At 46.4% G+C, this 21,092-nt stretch overlaps 1 protein-coding gene across 1 annotated transcript in view; it reads right to left on the bottom strand.

Annotated features, from left to right (window-relative positions):
- Positions 1-20,100: 20,100 nt before the first annotated feature.
- Positions 20,101-21,092, bottom strand: part of LOC146190241 (uncharacterized) — a 28,376-nt gene continuing 27,384 nt past the window's right edge. The window contains exon 6 of the mRNA XM_084599754.1: positions 20,101-20,364. Within this exon, the coding sequence (XP_084455880.1) occupies positions 20,101-20,364 (264 nt within the window). The remainder of the gene's footprint in view (positions 20,365-21,092) is intronic.

Genomic DNA, 21,092 nt, shown 5'->3' on the forward strand with positions numbered 1-21,092 from the left:
CTCTGTTTACGTGTACCTTTCGCAAGAACTTTAAATCAGGATGCTTTGTGTACACCCTGCCTTGGTTATCTTCACATCTCATACAGAGCAGGCAAAACGATAAAAAATTATCCAGTATGCGTTTCATGTCCTGAGGAGACAATGCGATTATAGGGAACCCAAGCTCAAGTTTCACAGCGCGACGGCAGAGCCGCAATTCTCGCCTAGTGTCGAAATGTGACACGTGCAGACGCTAGGGTTTGTGCACGCGCTGCGAACGCATTGCGCCGAGCGGTTTTTTCGCGGCGCAGAAACGCTTCCGCCAAAACAAAACAAAGGTACGAAGTGCGGTTGCCTCCTGGACAGCCACAAAAGAGCGCGAAAAATCAAGAACGAGACGCACGTGTGAAATTCTAAACATTCCTCTGTCAGTTCTTCTGTTATCCAACCAAGGGGTCTCGTTTTGAGACGTCTCGCATTCTTTGTGGAAACGAAAAGAGACAAGTTATCTATTCTGCGTAAATTCGGAAATGTAGCCTGATGAATTGGAGAGGTAAGAAGAGTACAATGGTCTAATAAGAACATAGCATACAAAACGAAGGGGATGGAGGATTTTCCTGTGTTTCCCTCCCCGCGTGTAAGTTGTATTGCCGATTTCCTAAGCTCTCTCCCCGCATTGTGATCGGTCTGAAACCGAACAAATCAACAGATATCTAGCGTACGACAGCCGCGACTGTGTTCATTTGCCCTAACGGGTACCTGCATTTTCATTTCCACAACTACCGAGAAAATATCAAGGAACCAGGCGTTGGAAAGCACGCCTTTCTAAGAAGGTTACAGATTTCCGCAAACTGGCCAACAAAACTATGTCGCAATACAACGGCGCACCTGAGGCTCGGTCACACTTCGCGCCACATGAGTGCAAACCTAATATCATCCTATATAAAGCGCAATCATTTCATAAGAACCGAAACGAATTACACGAACACCTGTTTTTATGAGCAGTGCGAACACAACCAGGAAGAAATGCAGAGCGCTGATAAATCTGCATTTTTTCTTGATTGATTTCGTGCTGCTGATGCATATGGATCGCAACCAATTGGCGCGGAAGACCGTGTTATTCAGAACACCTGGTTTCATTGCGCTGGGATTTCCCTCTCGAGCCACCGAGCTGGTTATGTCCCCCGAGCACGCATGTTTCACACAGTACTATGCCTTTTAGTCGAGTAGCATTCTTTGCCCGTGAAGAATAACTTCTTTTCGACTGCATGGTTTCGGTTTGTGACATCGCAATACAAACACAAAACCATATATACTTCGCATGCTACCGGTCAAAATGGTAGTTAACGAGCGTACCGTCTCTCACAGTTTTGATAATGCTTTTGCATGTTTTGAAAATGTTATATGCGACAATATAGATACATAGTAGACTTAACTCGAGAGGCACTTCCTACACGATGTTGTCGCTCACATGGAAAACGCATTTCGCAATCAATAGTAATCCATCGCCGACAGTCGTCTGCTCTATAATGTAGACGTGAGTAAGAAGTTTCTCACCTTTTATTAAGTTGCTTCCTGAATTTTCGCGGCAGCCTGGCCAATCTCCAAGACAGAATGCAGGCGATACATCGCGATGCGTCTGCGAGAGCGCATACACGAGCAAAAGAAAGAAAGCGCGCTGCGCACTCGGCGAAAGCAGCCTTCAGCGTCCCTATTTGTGATTTTCTGTCACAGATAACGCTCTGGTGCATGAGAAGCTTCAGCGCCGCTCAGCGATGCTTTGGAAGCCACAGTGGCGGAGGTCTCAGGAAAAATTTATCCATATAATGCTCTCTTTTCTAGTTCGACGGTAACATCTAGTGAAAGCGCGTCGCACAAGCTCCGTTGCTGCCCGAGCGTTCAGACACAATAAAATTCCTAATCGGCGAAATAATTTTAGAGCTGATGCGCTGAAAAAAGCAAAGGTGTTCACGTCTACGACTGGATCTGCACCAGAAAAGTATCTCTTGAAAAACCAAATGCCTAATTAAAAATTATTTACAGCACGATGATAAAAATAAACTGCCAATTCAGAAGGATAGGTTTCATTTCGCTGCAATGCGTTTCCCATACGTTGGGCGTGCTACGCGTTGTTGAGTCACTGGTAGGCAACATTTGTGGCCAAAGTGTTCTCGATTATGAAAGCTACGGGATGAAGCTTCGGCTGAGCGGAGGAACCAGCACAACTTCATCTAGGCGTTTACAATCCCTACGCTCCGCAGTAATAAAGGTATACGAAAATTCTAAAGGCACATAAAAACGGGCATTAATATCTCCGTTTGCCAGAAAATGCGGCGTTGGTATTGTGATCATCAGCTTCGTCATTGTGGGCGTCCCGAGGTAAAAATCACGAGCATACCTATAAAAGGTGCTGCTAGAAATGTGGCATGGTCGCGCACTGATTGGTCAGTGATTACATGACGTCACGAGACACGACATGGTCGTGTAGGCAGGAGCGTGAAACGCAGGCAGCTGCTATGAGATGGGAGGGCGATAGCCCTCTTACCCTCCGGGAGCCTTGAATCTCGATCATATAATTTTTATTTTTATTTATTTTTTTTGCCACGTAGGCATGTTTCCTGGCGTTTTAATTGTTGGTTTATATCTGAGTCCGGTGGTCTTTGACCAAATATGATAGCACTGAGCGGCATGTTAATAAATATTTGTGAATTACTATGCACCACAGGAATCATTACGCACTTGGGCGAGTAGCAGAAGTGTACGTACGCGAACGAGGAGCCGCCGCGTGATCTGTAACCATTTTCGCATCGCGCACTTAAATGCGGAGGCCACCAAGTTTTCGTCTTTCCCTTCCAGATTATTCTTCCTTGTAGAAGCTCAACTGCTGTGTCTCTTTCTCACCTTCCTGTGTGAACTCACCAATAAGTGGCATCGTAACAGCAATGAGCGAAACGAGCTGAAAAAATATGCCGAAACATTTGCGACTAGCTGTTTTATTCAGCTATTGGGACTTATCGTACAAAGCCTGACATTGACGCTACCCCGATAACATATCGCCCAAATCAAGGAATGAGAAAAGGCGCGAAAAGTGGGCTGTTTCAGTTTCTGGATTCCGAAAACCGAAAATATAAGTGAGAAACTCAGCGACAAAAAAAAACATAATCACGAAAGTAACGCCTGACGGCGAAGCGCGGTAGCTGCTAGCCCTTCGAGAGCTAGAATAACGCTCCGGTCCTCCGGAAGAGCTTAATGTTCCGCGAGACGAGATGGTGGCAGATCTTCTCCCGCTCTACATTGCCGTCGACATCCACGAAGAGAAGGCTGGTTTATTTAATTTTCTCTGTTTTCTTTCTGTATTTTCACCTGTGCTTTCTTCGTAAAATACATCCTATAGCGCCTTTGGCCACCACCTGCCCGAGGCGAGGGCTTAGCAGGGTTTCGAAGCATGACGATATTCTGTACTCTCGCTATCGGACTAGCGACCACCCCTTGCTAACGAGACGGGACGGTAATGTAAGCTTTAGTATCGGTCTTGCAAAGTTTACGGTTGCTGGCACGGATTCAAAAGGCTCGAACGAAGGCCAGCGAGACATTGATTAGATTGGCACCGCTTCGACGAGCTACACCGACCCTAATTGCAACAGCCAACCAAGCCCTATTCCTAACGGGCCCCAGTCGCCCTCAAAGTGCACAGCCAAGGAATTGATTGCAATCAGGGTCGGAGCGCCCTATTTCGATATTCGAGCGATGCCTGCCGCATAGCAAGGAGCCGGCGGCGTCAGCGAGGCGCACCGTTGAACTTCCTATAGCCGCTGCGGTTCTAACGTCTTCGCCGAGAAGGTTTCGTCGGCTCCTAATTGCGTCGGCCGAGTCATTTAATGCACGACGAAATGGTGCTTGAAGAGCATCGGTCGTAGCCAGCTGATGACCTGTACGCAGAACTTTAACGGCTGCCAAAGCGCGGAACATCGAGACCTTAAATCCGTTTTTACGTCACCTATGTTCATTTCGAACTCGAGCAAGGTCATTTTGACTATAAATGCTACCGCTGAAAATTTGCGCATAGGAGATGACAAGATTTTGTGAGTCGGCAGTGTGGTTTTTTTTTTTTTTCTTTATATGCATTGCCGGGATTGCTGCAAATCTTAAAAATAGTTAAAAATCTATAAAATACTTGTCTTCTTTATCTTGCAGCGTATACGTGTATGCATTAAACAGATTTTAGGAACGGCGTAGCATATTGCAACATACCTGATACATGGCAACGGCCAAGTGTTTCGGCTCCGGACGGGTCGCCGACATCAACCACATATATTCAGCAATCCGGAGAGTGGGCATTGCCTCCCGGGCTCAAATATCCGTCGCTATTTATCGCCGCACTTCATGCTGTGCTACTCGCCCGTAACATTGGTATGCTAAACCCCAATGATAAACTAACTCGCAAAAGATGACAAGTGCGGCGAATGAAAGCAATAACACGATAAAATACAGAATGACGTCTTCTTGAATACATAGCTGAATGCTTTTCTCTACCTCCACATATGTTGTCAAGTAAAAAAAGAAAAACTGGTTCAAAATGACGAATACGGCGAACTAAAGCAATAGCACGAGAAAGCAATGAATGATTTTTTATGACATATTTGTGTGCCTATTTTTGCGACAAGATATCTCACCATGACGACATATACAATCTTCGCAACCACGTATCTGCATTCAGTCTCAAACATTGATCTAAACTTGATACATAAATGTAAATCGGTAGACTTCAAGCCCTGTCTATGCAAATTTCAGCACATATAATTAACTAGCTGGCTCAGAAAATTTGCGTTCTCAGGAATATAAAGTCAGCAGATCGCTTATGGAACAAGAGTTGCGGCTCAGAGAGAGAGAGAGAGATGTCATATCGGAAAGAATTAAAGAAAATATTCTGCTGTTACACCAGGATATTGTGTGCAGTGAACTTCTATTGACAATGCAAGTTTTTGTGCAGCATCAGATGTTAGTTCTTGTACAACAAAAGAAGTACTAAAGAACTACAGATTAGAAAAAAGTACTACAGAACACTAGAAAAGTATGAATTACAGAAAATTTTCTCATATTTTGACACAGTTCTACCTTCTGCAACATTACAAACGAAAACTATTGGCATCACTTTACTAAGTTAGCATTTGAGAGTAAAGCCGAACTCATTTAAAATGATCCGAGCGGTTCTTCATGACATCTTCAGATGGGTATGCTCCCGTCCTATTTTCACACGCACTGATGGCACCATTTTTCACACGTATTCAGAAACACTTCACTAATTCAGTTCTTGGCTGTCATGAAAAAAGCTTTGTGGTCGGAGAAATCAAGAGAGCAATTGAGTCATCGGGAGGCTGCGGGAGGTTGCGGGAAGCAGCGCGTGGGCCCATAGGAACGTTGCACGACGAACAGATAGCAGCGACTGACTGATGCCGCTGACGCCGCTAGCGAATGAAGCGGGAGAGAACGGGATGCACGCACCGTGATCCGCTGATAGCTAGCCGCCGTTTCGGCAACCGGAGAGCACCCTCGCCGCCACGCAGGAAGAGAGGGGGACCCCTTCCTCCTCTTTTTCATGGCGGCGACGGTGTTCTACGCAGTCACGTTGTCTTGACTGACTCGCTAGCGGCGGCAGCGGCATCAGTCAGTCGCTGCTAGCGCTGCCTCCTGCGACCCCCCCCCCCCCGCCCCCCCCCCTTTTCCTCGTATTCTTCGGTTGCTGCGCGCGCTCGTGGCCCCATTGTTCGCAGCTGTGTGTACCCCCACCCCCCCTCTTCTTGCGAGGCTTCGGTTGCCGAAGCGCCGGCTCGAACTGGGGGGATGAAAGGGGGCGGAGCTGGTTACGAGGCCGACGCGGTCGACGCCGACGACAATGACGACGCCGACAACGACGCGAAAGCCAGGAATGGGCGCCAAAGAGCTGCGCTCTAAAACACGTCAAGGCAACCCCTCTTGCAATCTCTGATCACGTTGATCAATCTGGCCACCTGTAGTTCGCAGAGGCTTTTGCTCTACTAGCTTTCTTCTTCCTAAGCACAAAATTCTTCTTAATTGCCTGGGTCCCTTCCCATCGTATAGGCCAGGCGGAACAACTACGAAGCCCTGTCCTTTGTCCGTTTGAAGAAGACGAAGGTTATTCCTCTAAAAAAAATCACGACTTGTAGAATACGTTTCATCGGTACCAGGTCCATCTTCCAAGAAGTCCTCAGTAAATCATCAAGCCCATCCAATAAGCACCTCTCATGCAACACACATCCCTACCAACATATATCTCCTTTTGAAAGGCTTATTGAAAGACCGTAACCAAATAATCAATATCAATAAAACCGCCTCTCTAGCTAAACCTTAACCAAGGTGTTCCTCACGTATATATTTTAGGCCCTTACTGTTCGTATTACATATTAATAACCTTCCTAACTCTATTAGTCCAACTCCCTGTGTTTTATACGCAGAGAACACTACCGTCATTATCTAATAGGTTCATTGACAATTTTACTGTTAATCTGAATGCCGTTTTGAGTAACACAAAGTAATCAGCTGATTATTAATCCCATTAGAACCAAGTTCAAGACTTCAAACGTAACCAGAAAATGCACTCCTGTAGTAAACCTCTGTTCCTATACTATTCCAGCTTTCGATAGCACGAGCTTTCTTGGCCTTACTCTTAATTCTACACTTTGATTTTACACCCACATCGCTCATCTGAAAAAAAAAAGAAAAAAAAGAAACTGTCCATGTTTGGCATCAGAGCTCTAATTAAAGCGCGCCAATATTTTTTTATCTCACAGTTTCTTATCTTTGTATTATGCTTCCGCTCACAGTCGCCTCACTTACGGGATGTTGTTTGGGAAAATAACTTACCCCTGCCATTTATCATCTGCACAGCATTTACAAAATCAAGCCCTCCGCGTTATCACCTACAGCTGGTTTTCTACTGATGTTCGTTCTTTATTATATGAACACCATATCTCATCAGTCCACCAGCTCTTTAAATGCCACCTTAGAATCATGTTCTTTACGCTATTAAATGGTCCATTCAGTTTGTTAATCCTATGTTGTTTTCGAGCTACAACTCTACAAGATTGGCACCAAATAATTTTCTATACCCGAAAGTATGAACTAATTAAGGATAAATGACGTTATCTTTTGCGGCCATTTTTTTTTTATTCTAGAACTTATTGCATTTAACACTGATAACATCAATCCCCTTGCGCACATTTAAGAATAGCTTGAGGGTGTATTTATTAAAATGCTGATTTGTTAAACTTCCTTAGGTTTAATACCTGTGTTAATGAGGTCGTTAGCCTTTGTTTTTGTGTAAAATTATTTGCATCTCTTGCATTGTATAACCATTCGCTAACTGTGCTCTTATTATTTCTTTTGCTGTAAGAACCTATGCAGGGTCACGGTACAATATTCTGGCTATTCAGCGTTCGTCTGTATTTTTATGTATCCTCTAAATATGTTCGAACTAATGAACTTTCTCTTTTACTTTAAGAACAATACCAGTAGCAAGAAAAAGTTTGTTTGTTGGTTTGTTTGTGTTAGTTTTTTATGGTGCATATGCAAGCAAGGCTATCGAGGAAAAGTGACTGAACAAATCGGTTATAAAATTCCGATATTGTTACGCACTGAGTACGTAACAAGGCGTTTATTTTCTGTTGGGGCAACCAAGAGTCCAAGGCTCACCAGCTTCCGCTTCTTCCTTTTTCCTCCACCTTTTTCTCTTCCTTTTCTCTTCCGATTCTTAGCACGGGACATTTCCCCCTTCGCAGACGAAGCCCCTAGGGCGAGTTGAACAGGCTGTCAAATGTTTTGAGCCGAGAGACATGGACTACTTCCGTTTTCCGTGAGCATCGGCCGCTTTGAGTGCAGCGTGATATGCGATAGTTCGAGCCACTCAGACGCTTCAAGATAACAAAATGGCCAGTATAGTGGCATGGGAGCTTCTTGGAAACCCACGCTTGCGCAACGGCGTCCACAGCCACACTAAACCACCAGGTGCATAGCAGACGCACGGGTGTCAGTTGTAACGCTCCTTGGAGCAAACCTGTGTGTCAGTAATGCGGAGTGGAGCGGCGATCTTCTTCAGCTAGACAGAGATTAGCGGCGATATAAAGGTTACCGTGAAAGATAGGAGGGTATCCCGACAGCTGCGAGGAGCATAGATGATGTAGAACGAACTGCAGTCTCATTTTGGGCTGTATTATATTGGTACGTGATAAAAGGGAGGATGTCATCCCAAGTTTTATGTTGGAAATCGACGTGCATTGCCATCATAGTGACAAGAGTGCGGTTGGTGCGTTCAACGAAGTGGTTCGTTTGGGGATCGTACGGCGTTGCATAACGGAAATTGCACGCACAGATTCGAAGAAGTGGTTCAATAACTTAAGCCTTAAACTCGTCCACGGTCACTGAAAAGAACTCGAGGAGGACCGTGTCGCAAAACGAGAAACCGGAGAAGAAATTAGGACACCTAGGAAGCAGTGGCTAGTGGTGCTGCTGTCTCAGGGTATTGGGTGAGGTGGTCGCTCTATGCACGATAATCGATCGGTTACCGTTGTTGGAAAAGGGCTGAAGAGGTTGCGGTCGCAGGTACGACAGGTTGCAGCGGCAGCCGTTATGTAATGAGGTTGTAACGCTGCCACTGCACACAACTGGCTACACAGCGTTGAATGGCGTATTTTTTGCCAGTAAAATCTTTCCTGTGTGTGGTGAAGGGTCCAATCAAAACCTAAGTGGCTACAAGGGGCGTTTTTGTGCTTCGTTTCAAGAACAGGAATTCAAAGTTTTTCGAGAACGACGAGAAGTAAACGCCCACCTTCGGGAGTGGAATTCTTCTTGTAAAGTAAGTCATCGCGAAGACCAAAACGTGCATCTGGTGAATTACGAGCAGCTTCGAAGAGCGTTCCCAAAGTCATGTCATTGTGCTGTTTATTCCGGCAGGGTTGAAGTTCAGGAAACGGTGGTGATGTAGACACGTCTTTAAAGCTATCACCATCGCAACCAATAGTCGGGAGCGCAAGCGTGAGAGGCAGTCAGCGTCGGTGTGATGACGGCCGCTCTTTTACATCACAGTGAAGTTGGACTCTTGGAGGCCCATCGCGCGTACGGCCGCATGGATCACGGAGGTTTACAAGCCAACACAGCGAAACGTGGTAGGTGAAGATAGTGAAATAATTTTCATATAGACAGGAAGGAAATCTTTGCACAGCAAACACAACTACGAGGCATTTGTGTTCATTCACTATCATTGCGTTCTGACTTGCTCAGCGAACGACTGGCATAAGCAATTACATGCTGAGTGTCACCGTGGCGCTGTATGAGCAATGCGCCAACGCCGACACCACTGGCGTCGGTGTGCATTTTCATGGGAGCAGAACGACAGAACTGAGGAAGCACAGGGCCCGACGTCAGGAGACATTTCAGACGGCGGAAGGCAGAGTCACAGTCAGACGCCCGGTCGAAGAGTGTGTCCTTGTGCAAATTGCATGTAAGAGGATAGGCAATGTCAGCGAATTTGGGGATAAAACGGGAAAAACAGGAACATACTCCTGAAAATATTCGAAGTTCCTTCACTGATTTCGGTGCTGTGAATCTGGTTAGAGCCTCAGTCGTCTGGGGATCCGGCCGAACACCGTCATTATCAACTTAGATGCGTTCAAGGGAACGCTGGTTGTGCTCAGTGCAACGCTCGGTAGTCTTCACCACCCTAGCCAAAACGCATAGCTGCCGCCGTTCGCCACTACGAACCGCCTGTCTACGTAAGCAGTTTCTTTCCTGCAGTTCTTTCTTTTCCATGATAGCATTCGCATGGCAGAGGCTCATCGCCACCGCCGAGAGCAGCCAGGAGTAAGCGAGGCTGAAACAGAAGCTCATCGCCGCTGCCGAGTAGACTAACCGCTCACGCGGCAGAGGCTCATTGCCGCCGCCGAGAGCAACTAGGAGTAAGCGACGCTGAAGCAGAAGCTAGGCGTCGCCTCCTAAGCACCCTGCCGTTTGCGCCACCGAAGCGGAAGCTCATCGACGCCTATATACCGTTTGCACTGTCTAGGCGCATCGCCGCCGCGCCGAAAGCAACCAGGAGTAAGCGACGCTGAAGGAGGAGCTAGGCGTCGCCTCCTACAGGACACTGCCGTTCGAGCCGCCGAGAAGACTATACCGTTCGCACTGTGATGGCTCATCGCCACCGCGTCAAGAGTAAGCAGGAGTAAGCGATGCTGAAGCAGAAGCTAGGCGTCGCCTCGTAGAGGACACTGCCGTTCACACCGCCGAAGCGGAGGCTCATCGCCGCCGTCGAGAAGGCTATACCGTTTGTGTGGCCGAGGCTGCGGCCAAACGCAAAGAAAGGCTCGAAGATAACGAGGGCGCACAAAGGCTTTCCGGGGACAGTTTACTGACGATCCGTTCTGAAGTGTGTGTTCAGTGTGTGATCAGCTGTCTTCAAGAATCGTGAAACCACTTCCTCTATCGAAAAGCTGAAAAAAAGATCTGATGAGCTGCGCTCAAATTTGTCATTAGCAAGTAACGTAATCGCCGGCAATTTTTTGTCATGTGTGACATTGTAATCGGAAGTGCGAGGCCAGGTCCGGCTGAACTGGCTTCCCATGTTTAGTACGTGCAGGTTTTAAAAAGATATGTGTGGCATGCAGGCGCATCAGTTTGTACGCGCTATAGATCTTCCAGGCATAAAAAGAAAGGATATTAATGCGGTGGTATGAATCAATAAAGCGCAAAAAAAGTAGCTCTTAACTTGGCATCTCAGATTAGCGCACAGCTATAATTTGTTGATGTGACGATAATTTGTTGATGTCAGTAATTTCGACCACCTGGGGATCTTCAACGTGCACTCACATCGCACAGCGCACGGAGTTGCGGTTTAACTCTGGTTAACCCCAGTTGAATTGCGATAGCAACAGCGGAAGCTTCTTTTGCCTGCTACATTATTCCCCTATACTTAAGCTCATCCTTTAAGAGTATGACGCGAGAGCGTAAGCTACCAGCCCATATATAAATGAGAAGGGTTCAATGCTGCTGAACCGAATGTGAAGCGAAAGCATTAACTGCGGGGGAATAGAGCGGTCTTCGTCTTCTTCTTCGTCTTCTTCGTCCTTTTCGTCTTCTTCTTCTTAGTCTTCATCTTCTGCATCTTAGTCTACTTCGTGTTAGTCTTCTTCTTCTTCTTAGTCTTCGTCTTCTTCGCAGCTGTTCAAGGTCAAACGTGGCCCTCCCAGGGACTACGCGACGGTCCGAACCCTGGCGTAGCATTGCTATCGCAATAAAAGCGCCGCTTAGCAGCAGCTAAGAGATACTGAGCGTAAGAAGGCGATGAGAGCAGCGGAGACGCATGAAGAAAAGGAGGAACGCCTTGCCAAACGGTGATGCTGAAGGGTCACTGAACAATGCATTGTAGTAGCTCATAAACACAGAGATGATATCACACGTTTTAGTACCAAGAGGGCTATTGGACGTCATTTCCGGTATCAACTTGGCAGTAGCATTACGATGCTCGTCAAGAAGAGCTTGTCGCGCAGGGATTTCACAGTGCAAACCTCGATTTGTAAGAGATCGAACTCGGACACCCCTGTATCTTTCAGCTTCCTGTTTTGTAGGTCTACACTAGTAATACGGTAGTTATTACTGCTAGCATTAGCCTGAGCAGTACCTCGGCCAGGGGCCGGCTGAAGCCTTTGTGCGGAGAACATCGAGAAACGCAACCGCTAGGAATAGCGCATTCATTAGTAGCACAGCTGGCGGCGCCGCAGTACTAACTAATGACTAACTAGTCACTAAGTAATACTAACTAGTCATAATTCATGACTAAGGAGTCATAATGACTATTTAGTCATGACTAATTACTAGTTAATGTCACATTCGGTCATGACGTCAAGACTGATGATGACGTCGCCGGTCGAAGAGAGGCTAGCTCAAAGCGATAGAAGAGTCAAGGAGCTAGAAGAACAAAGCGCGAATCTTAAAGCAGAAATCGGAAGACAAAAATCGCAATACATGTATGCCCTAAAAACGTTACAACACGCGAGGAAACCCACCTCCCCATCGGAGAGCTAACAAGTCGAAACGTACCCCCTTAGGAAAGAGTCCGCTGAAGTGGCAGCCATAAAGGTGGGCCAAAATCAACTGGAAGAAATCAAAGAACTAGATCAGGAGATGGTGAGAGCAACGTTAATCGCAGCAATGAAACACCATATCAAAGCCAGTTAAGACCTAGACAAAATGGGCGGAAAATATAATTATATCAAAGGGAAAGTTGCCTCCACAACGAAGGAAGCACACAGCAAATGCATGCGAGAGCATATGAGCAGCAGGCACATCCATTGTGACGAAGCAAGAGGACAAAATGTCTAAGGGCAAAACCTAAAACGCTAAACATAAACGTTTGGCGGTGGAACTGTAGTGGAATAACGGGAAAACGAACTAAGCTCATACAGCTAATAAACAACCAAGAAAAACCACTGGACATAAGTGCCATCCGAGAATACGGGGCAAGGACTAAAATGAGCCCAGCAGGGTACTAGATGTATGACGGAGACTGTACCGGCAAGGCCGTTACTCTAGTATATAAATCAATTACAGCAATGTCAAAAGCAACATAATGGAAACGGACGTACCCCACACGATACTAAAAATTGTGCCCGAAAAGCCTGTGAGCGCTTTTATCATAAACATATATAGCCCGCCAAACCAAGGAAAAGGCATAACAGAAAGAGAGAAATACCATATGGAGCTAGATAACGACCCTATGACTACGACGAGGATAGCAAAATGTGTCTGCAGAAACGCCACACCTGGCCTGGCCCTTTCAAGGAGCAATGAGAATATGCAATGGGGAAGCACAATGGAAGTCTTAGGGAGTGATCATTTCATCCTCATCATAGAAATAGCCACAGGAGAAATGAAAAGGTACCTAGGAAACGCCAAAATCACAGATTGGGATGCTTTTAGGGACCACAGTGGACGACCCACAAAACCGATAACCAACATCGAAGAGTAATGTAAGGAGCTCACGAAGGCCAGAGAAAAATACACGAAAAGAATCGCTCACACGGAACAACGCCCAGAAGTAGACAGTCACCTCCCTCACCTATGGGAAACGCGAAAAATCCTTATCAGGAAATTGAGGAAGCAAAAACACAACAGGTAACTCAAACTTAAGATCGCAGAACTAACCAAGAAAGCATCAAAGCACGCTGACAACATCGCCGCGCAAAACTGGCAACACACACATTTCCCGGAACGGATCATCAACTAACACAAGTACTGATGGAGAAATGCTATAACACATCCAACCTCTCAAAGCAAGACCAGGAATATACAGCAGAAAACCCCGAAATGGATAAGGCAATCATGAAATAATAAGGCCAGGGCAGCCATTCGGGAAGCCAAAAAGAATACGGCGGCCGGAAAAGACAGAATAAACAAGGCTACCGTTAGAAACATGGGAGACACGGCCATCGCTGAACCCACCAAATACCTAAACGAAATTTGGGAAAAAGTAATCGTGCCGACAGAATAGAAACACGCAGAGGTAATTATGATACCAAAGTTGGGTAAAAAACTGCAAATCGAAAACTTAAGACCTATCTCCCTAGCCTCTTGCCCAGGGAAGATATACGAGAGAGTGGTCAATAAAAGGACCACAAACTACATTGAGGACAAGGGATATCACCCTGATGCCATATCTGGCTTCAGAAGAGGACTATACACACAAGACGTGCTTCTACAATTAAAGCAGAAGTCTTTAGTGAAATACCAAGAAGTGGAGAACGCATAGTATTAGCACTCGACATAAAAGGAGCCTTTGAAAACGTGGGGCATGCGGCCATCATGGATGGTCCAAATAATATAATATATCAAAGCCTTCTTGACAGACCGAACGGCTACGATAGGCATCAGAAAAGTAAGAACGGAGAGCTTCATGGCGCCAAACAAGGAAACCCCGCAAGGCTCGATAGTATTGTCACGTAGTGGTGACGAGGTCGACGACACAAATGAAGGGGTCGATGATTGTACTAAAGAAACTCTTTATTTGGGCTGACTTGCGCCCGCAAAAGAACTAAGCAATTCGGCGGCGGCGATAGAAACAAACGTGTTCGTCGATCGTCGAACAAAGAATGCTCGTCACAATCGTCAACGCTCAGTTTAAAGGCTACACAGAACAATCTAGATAACGTCGCAAACAGCTACTAGCACGTTCTGGAACATTGTGGAAAGGCACCCAAGTGGCCGGAACCTTCGAGACAGATCTCGGTGCATCTTGCGCTACAGCAAAACTGATAAAGGTGTGACTCGCGACATCGAGCATTAACAAACAAAGATTACGGAACTGATACGCGATCCAGAATCAAAGTGCTAAGCCTGTATGCCGGCGGCTGTTAAAAAACAACAAATACTGTTTTGAAGGTTTCGCGGCAATGTCACCGCTACTATTCAGCGTAACGATGATAGGACTCACAAGAAGAACTCGACAAGTTAAAAAAAAAACATATCATACGCAATGTAGGCGGACGACATAACAATATGGACGACCACAGGCTCCCTAGCTAAAAAAAAAGAACGGCGTTTAAGGGCGATTGACCACACTGAACAATAGCAGAAAAATCAAAATATATACGAATCAAGAAAGGCACAAGGAAATACGACTCAAAAATCACCCTGAAACTTGGAAATGAAAGAACGAAAATCAGAGTACTTTGAATGTGGCTGCAAAGCACAGGGCGCTGTAGCAAAACTCCCTTAAGATTACAACAGATCAAGTCGCCAGAATCATGCGAAGAGTCAGCAGCGAAAAGAAGAGCATGAGACACACTTAGACTCATAGACAGCCTCGTCATGAGCAGGGTAACGGGCAGCCTACCTTACCACGAACTAAACAAGCAAGAGGTCCTGCCAACTGACACCATGCTACGCGAAGCTTCCAAAACTGCGCTAAGACTTCCGATGTCAGCACCAACCGAAAAGTTAATGGCATCGGGTGTATCGAACAACTTCGACGAGCTACGAGAAGCGCAACGCAGCTCTCAACTGGACAGACTCACGCAAATAAGAATGAGAAGACCCTTATTGGAGAAATTAGGAATACCCATGGCCACAAAAAAAGATAAGGAAGCAATTAAGTATGAAAATAGAAAAACAAAATAAGGGTACGACCCATACCCAGACGTATGGACCCCAAATATGCATCATGACAGAAGACAAGCCAGAGTCTACAGGAACGGAGCAAAATACCGACACCAACGCAAATCGGTCGCCGTGGTAACGGACGCTGGAAGGAAATAAATATGCAGCGCAAAAATAAACAGCCCAAGCACATAGAGGCAGCCGAAGAAGCCGCGATCGTTCTGGCAATAGCGCACGGCGATGCAAAGGGACAGAAACTCACTATAGTGACGGACTCCAAACATGTGTGTCTAAATTACACAAGGGGCAGAATTGACAGAATCGCCAGTCGTATCCCACAAACGACGACAAGACATTTAACAAATACTAAACACAGTATAGTATGGGTTCCGGGACACGAGGGGATGAGGGGCAATGAGGCAGCAGATGAGTTAGCTCGAGGGCACGTCGACCGAGCGGACTCAACACTCTGCACCACGGGCACCTTTGACCCTGTTATCCACACGTACTCAGATATACTAGATCCTTACAGAGGCCAGCAAAAGCGCTACCCAGCCCCACACAAACGGCTCACCCAAGAGGAGGCAGTAGACTGGTGCAGATTGCAAACCGGCACTTATCCACACCTACACAAATTACACAAGATTTTCCCTACGCAATATGTAGATGAATGCCCATGGTGTCATGGTACACCGACGCTCGAAAACGTCACATGCACCTGTCCTGATGCAGACTTGGAAACCAAAATAGAAAACCCGGGTGGGACGCAATTGGAACACTTGCTGGCCAGCGAGGACGAGGAAGAGCAAGAATTTCTCGTACTCCGAGCCACAATGGCAGCAGTGAAGTGCGGCATCCTGGACCGAGGATAGACCACGGCGCAAAAGTGGCCACCAATGGTCACAAACACATCGAATTTGTTGAAAATAAAGAAGGAAAAAAAGAAAGAAAAAAATTCACCATAGTGAAAAATATATATACGGATCCTTCCTCAGGACCATTTTAGTTTTTATTTATTTTCTTTCAGAAACATACCATACTGATATTTTACTAAAGCGTTGGTGTGAGCGGATGGCGAACTTATAGGTATGATTTTGTTATGCATTGGTATGCTTTATAAGTTTGTTTAACAGTATCTTAAAAATTTCCACAGCTGCCTTAAGTCAAAGTGATTTCCCAGAAATCTGGAAATCAAGCGTCATTTCATGAAAGGCTCAGGGTTCGTTTCACATGTTAGGGCAAATAGCATGTCTGGCGTTACTTGCGTATCTAAATGTTAAAGAACTGGCATACACCATGTTGAACTCGAGTTAAGCCATCCTAGGGGAAATCAAGAAGGAGAATTTGGCTGTGGTTTAGCTTCCGTTCAGCCAAGTGTGAAGTGAAAGCTGAAGCATGCGTACACATGACAAAGCTCTTTATTCAGCCGAAGATTTTTAGCTGGTTATGGCTAGGAAAAGACTCCGCTGATCTGTAAAGTAGTTCGTCTTGTTTCGAACTCGGCGTACTCGGAGTGCGTGGCGTGGCTGCGCATTGAAGCTCATGAAGGCCAGAGAAAAATGCACGAAGAAAATCACTCGCACGGAACAAAACCCAGAAGCAGAGGGTCACCTCCCTCACCTATGGGAAACGCGAAAAATCATTATCAGGAAATGGAGGAAGCAAGTATTCTGTAAAGTAGTTCGTCTTCGTTCGAACTTGGCGTACTCGGAGTCCGTGGCGTGGCTGCGCGCTCGATATTGACGTCAGCGATTATGTTTCGCCAAGCAGCTGCTCACGCTTTAAGCTACTTCCCACATCATCATCATCATCATCACCACCAGCCTGATTATACCCACTGCAAGGCGAAGGCCTCTCCCATATTTCTCCACTTAACCCGGTTCTGTGCTAGCTGCATCCACTTGACCCCTGCGAACTTCTTAATCTCATCCGCCCACCTAACTTTCTGCCGCCCCCTGCTACGCTTTCCTTCCCTTGGAATCCACTTTGTTACCCTCAGCGACCATCGGTTATCCTCTCCTCGCACTACATGTCCTGCCCATGTCCATTTCTTCTTCTTAATTTCTGCTAGAATGTCGGTAACTTGAGTTATTTCTCTGACCCACTCTGCACGCTTTCTATCTCTTAATGTTACCCCTACCATTTTTCGTTCCATAGCCCTCTGGGTTGTCCTAAACTTAAATAGAACTCTCTTGGTTAGCCTCCACGTTTCAGCCCCATAGGTGAGTACAGGCAAGATGCAACTGTTGTATACTTTCCTCTTGAGCGATACCGGTAAGCTGCTAGTCATAATCTGCGAGTGCTTGCCAAATGCGCCCCATCCCAATCGTTGCGCTCCAAATGCGCTCCATCCCAACTTCCCACATCAGTTGACTTTAAACCTTGACTTTTACCTTTAGTGGGAACATAGCTACCCAAAGTGGTTGTGGCTGAAGTTCCAACTTGACCTCGATGATGTTTGAAGACTATCGGAGATACGCATAGGCCCAAGCCGCACGGAAGCCCCCCCCCCCCCCCCCCCCCCTCCCTCCCCCGATCGGGCTCGGGCCGTGTCCGGGGGTATATTTTCTCGGGCGGTCCGAGCCGGTCACGAACACATTTGCAACTTTTGCGCAAGCGCGAATACGGCCGCCCTCGATAAGCGTCCAGAATGCATTTTCCCTGGCCTCCCCATGCGACAGCTTCCGAGTGCTTTCCTGGCGTCGAAACGCCTTTTTCCCCGCCTCCTCGCTGGGCCGCTTGTGGGCTATTTAGCTCGAGTTTCTTATCTCCCCTTGGGTATCACAGGCGCCGCTCTTTAGGTAGCTGTTTTGAGATTCGCGCCATGCTGTCCCCGATCAAATGTATCTGTTGTGGCTTACTCCAGCTGCCTCGATATCGCCTCGTTTTAAGCGGGAAATAGCTCAAAGCATCTGCGGGGCAAGAGTTTCCTATTGTTTCTCTTGTTGCGAAAAGTTCACGCGAAAACTACATGGTGTGCGAAGCGAGCTCGCCGAATACTTAGTCACAAAACGAACCTCAATCACTTGTTTAGATTTAGATCTAGCGCACTTTTGCAGAAACTTGCTTTCCTATCAAAGAACTTTTCAGTCATTCCAGTCATAATTTATAGCACCAAAACTTTAGCGGTACTGAGTTCATTATACAGGAGCGTCACAAACGCCGCAGTTTAATGCGTAACTTGTGTTTCTACAATAGGCTATTTCTACGTATGTGTTGTGCCTCTGTATATTCAGCAAAGTTGTCATTTCAAACGTGACAACTCAGCATTTCGCGATCTTAGATAAAGTTATCATCCAGAAATTATTTCCTTCTGTATCATCCCTCCGACTGCAATTATAGCATGACGGGTCGGACCGGGCTCAGGCCCTTTCACAGTCGGGCCGGGCTTGGGCTCAAAATTTCGGCCCATGCACACCTCTAATCGAAAGCACACGGTGACCTTTGAATTGTTTCGCTTAGTGAAGCTACCACATCAAAATTGTGGGCGTTTAAGCATGGCTTGAAAATAGTGATAGAGCGAAAGCTGCGAGTGTTACAAGTGATAGCCTCTGTAACATCGCCTCTTCAATCCGCGGTCTTCTCATAATTTTTCTCAAAATTGGCCTTGCGCTAATCGCAGATGAACAAAAAAAATAAGCAGCTCTGTCAGGACGAGCATAGCTGACACTGCTGAAGAGGTAGTCATTTCCCTTGCGATAGCAGGGACAACGGCTATTACAATTATAAGTCATTCTAAAACAGCAATATGTAATTTTCTCAAGGGAAGGGTCTCTCCACAGGCAAAGAGGATAGCGGAAACTTGTCAGGATGAAGGAATAATCCAGGTAATATGAGCACCAGCCCACTCTCAGCTTCAGGGAAATGAGGTAGCTCGTAAGCTTGTCCGCGGTCACACCTTCCGTGTAGGCTCTGACCCTCAGTACACTCTGAGCAGGGACAGGCTGGTCAGCTATAAAGAGATTACAGAGAACTATCGGCTAAACAGAGTAGAATACCTACCGGTAGATAGGACACTAAATAGGAGCCAAGAAAGCATCTGGAGGCGCTTACAAATAAGGACTTTTTCGAATCCAGCTACCCTTAGCCAGTCGTACCCGCAGCAATTCTCAGATAGATACAAACTGTCTGGATAAGACGGATCCGATACATATGATATGAGCGTGTCCTAAAATCGAAAAATTAAATCAGAGCCAGAAGCAGAATAATTTTGGGAGACTCTACTGTTGAGCTCACACCTTGACGCGCAGCTAGTAGTCCGACTAGCCGAATAGCCGCCCGGGTTCAAGGCCTCCAGGCCACCGTTTAGGCGGATAGGCTGATGCCTATCATGTATCTGTTGGATATTAAAGTTTTTACCACCACCACCTTATAATTGGTTCACAGGAAAGGAAAGGCGCAGTATCTGTCACACTTGTTCTTTGGACACCTGAACCGGGACTGCCTGACAAGGTCACATTTGCTTCCATGCTGACGGCTTGAAAACCTGGCGTAGTGAAGTTTTCGCTTAAAAGTGGTAATGGTGGGACATTTAGTGCAAAGAGAGAATAACCGATTATCAATAACGAGAACAAAATGAATTCAAATAGACGGAAAGCGTAGCAGGGGGAGGCAGCAAATTATATGTGCGGATGTGATTAAGTTTGTGTGTCTATCGAATGCAGCTAGCTAAGGATCGGGTTATGTGGAGGAGTATGGGAGCTTTTGTGCTTTCGACCTGTAGAGCGTAGATAGAGTCAAGCCTGTGATGATGATGATTATGGTTATGATTATGCATCGTGTAGGGTCATGCTGCGGTAACGCCGTATCAAAATTCACATGCAAGGGCCTCTGCCGTCATCTTTATTTTTGAACTGATCACGTGTCATGATTGTGGAAAAGCCCCCGAGGGACGGCTAATCTTCGAAAAAGTTCGCCACTTGGGAAATACATTATTGATATTCCTATCTCACATAGTGTCCGCTATGGAAGGCAAGGGGCGGGCATGCTGTTGGAGGCTCCATATAGCGGCACATTTGGGGGCGGAGGGAACTGCGGTATGAATTCCTGAGGCGTCAGCATCGTCTGGACGGAGAGTGAAGTGTCGAGCGCCATCTGTCGATCTTCAGAGGTGGCCTTTGTGGAGGCTTCTTCTGCCTCGTACTCGAGGCGCTTGTCCAACTGCTGCTTCTGGCGCTGCGCAACCACGTAGCTTGCGTAGTCCTTGATGCCCGCCAGAGCCACCATCTGCACGCCGCAGGTGTCCGTGGCTTATTTTCACGCAGAAAACGCAAATGCCTATGCAAACAATTATTTATCTGCATTCATAGTCTTAAACATATTCTACCTTACCCAGGATCTCGTCTTTAGATTCCGTAAGAGGTGTTAGTTTCATATTTTATGTTTTGTTGAAGACGGGAATATTTTAATATGGCAATAACTTTTCGAAACCGAGGAACGTTTACTGGAAAGGAAGACGATATACAAAAGGCAAAACTTGCCCAGTTTCTGACCCGCGATAGGCTTATCTAGCTCACGAGCTGAAACTAGGTATAAATAAATAACCCTGCACACGGCCAGTGATGAGCCAATTTAATGCGAGGTAGTGAACTCGGACGGAACCGCTAATCAAAGCATAACTGGAGGCGTTAAATATGCCTTAGGTCACATGCATCAAAATCTTCCCGCCATGGTTTCTCAGTGGCTTTGGCGCTAGGCTGCTAAGCCCATAAATCTCGGAAGCGGTAGCCGCATTTTCGATGGAAACGAAGTGCAACACAGGTAACTTGCCAGGTATACACACGCGTTAAAACATTGGCCTGGCTTAGCTCAGCTAGGTAAGGATATACGTAGCGAAAACATGTGTGCCTTCCTCTGCGTACTCCTCTCTAATACAATCTAATCCCATCAAATGCAGTCTAATCCAATCAAGTTCAGTCTAGTCTAATCCGATCCAAACCAATCAAATCTAATCA

The sequence above is a fragment of the Amblyomma maculatum genome, chromosome 4 (genome assembly GCF_055883805.1).
Source record: "Amblyomma maculatum isolate TAMU_Amacu chromosome 4, ASM5588380v1, whole genome shotgun sequence".
Taxonomy (NCBI): Eukaryota; Metazoa; Arthropoda; class Arachnida; order Ixodida; family Ixodidae; genus Amblyomma; species Amblyomma maculatum.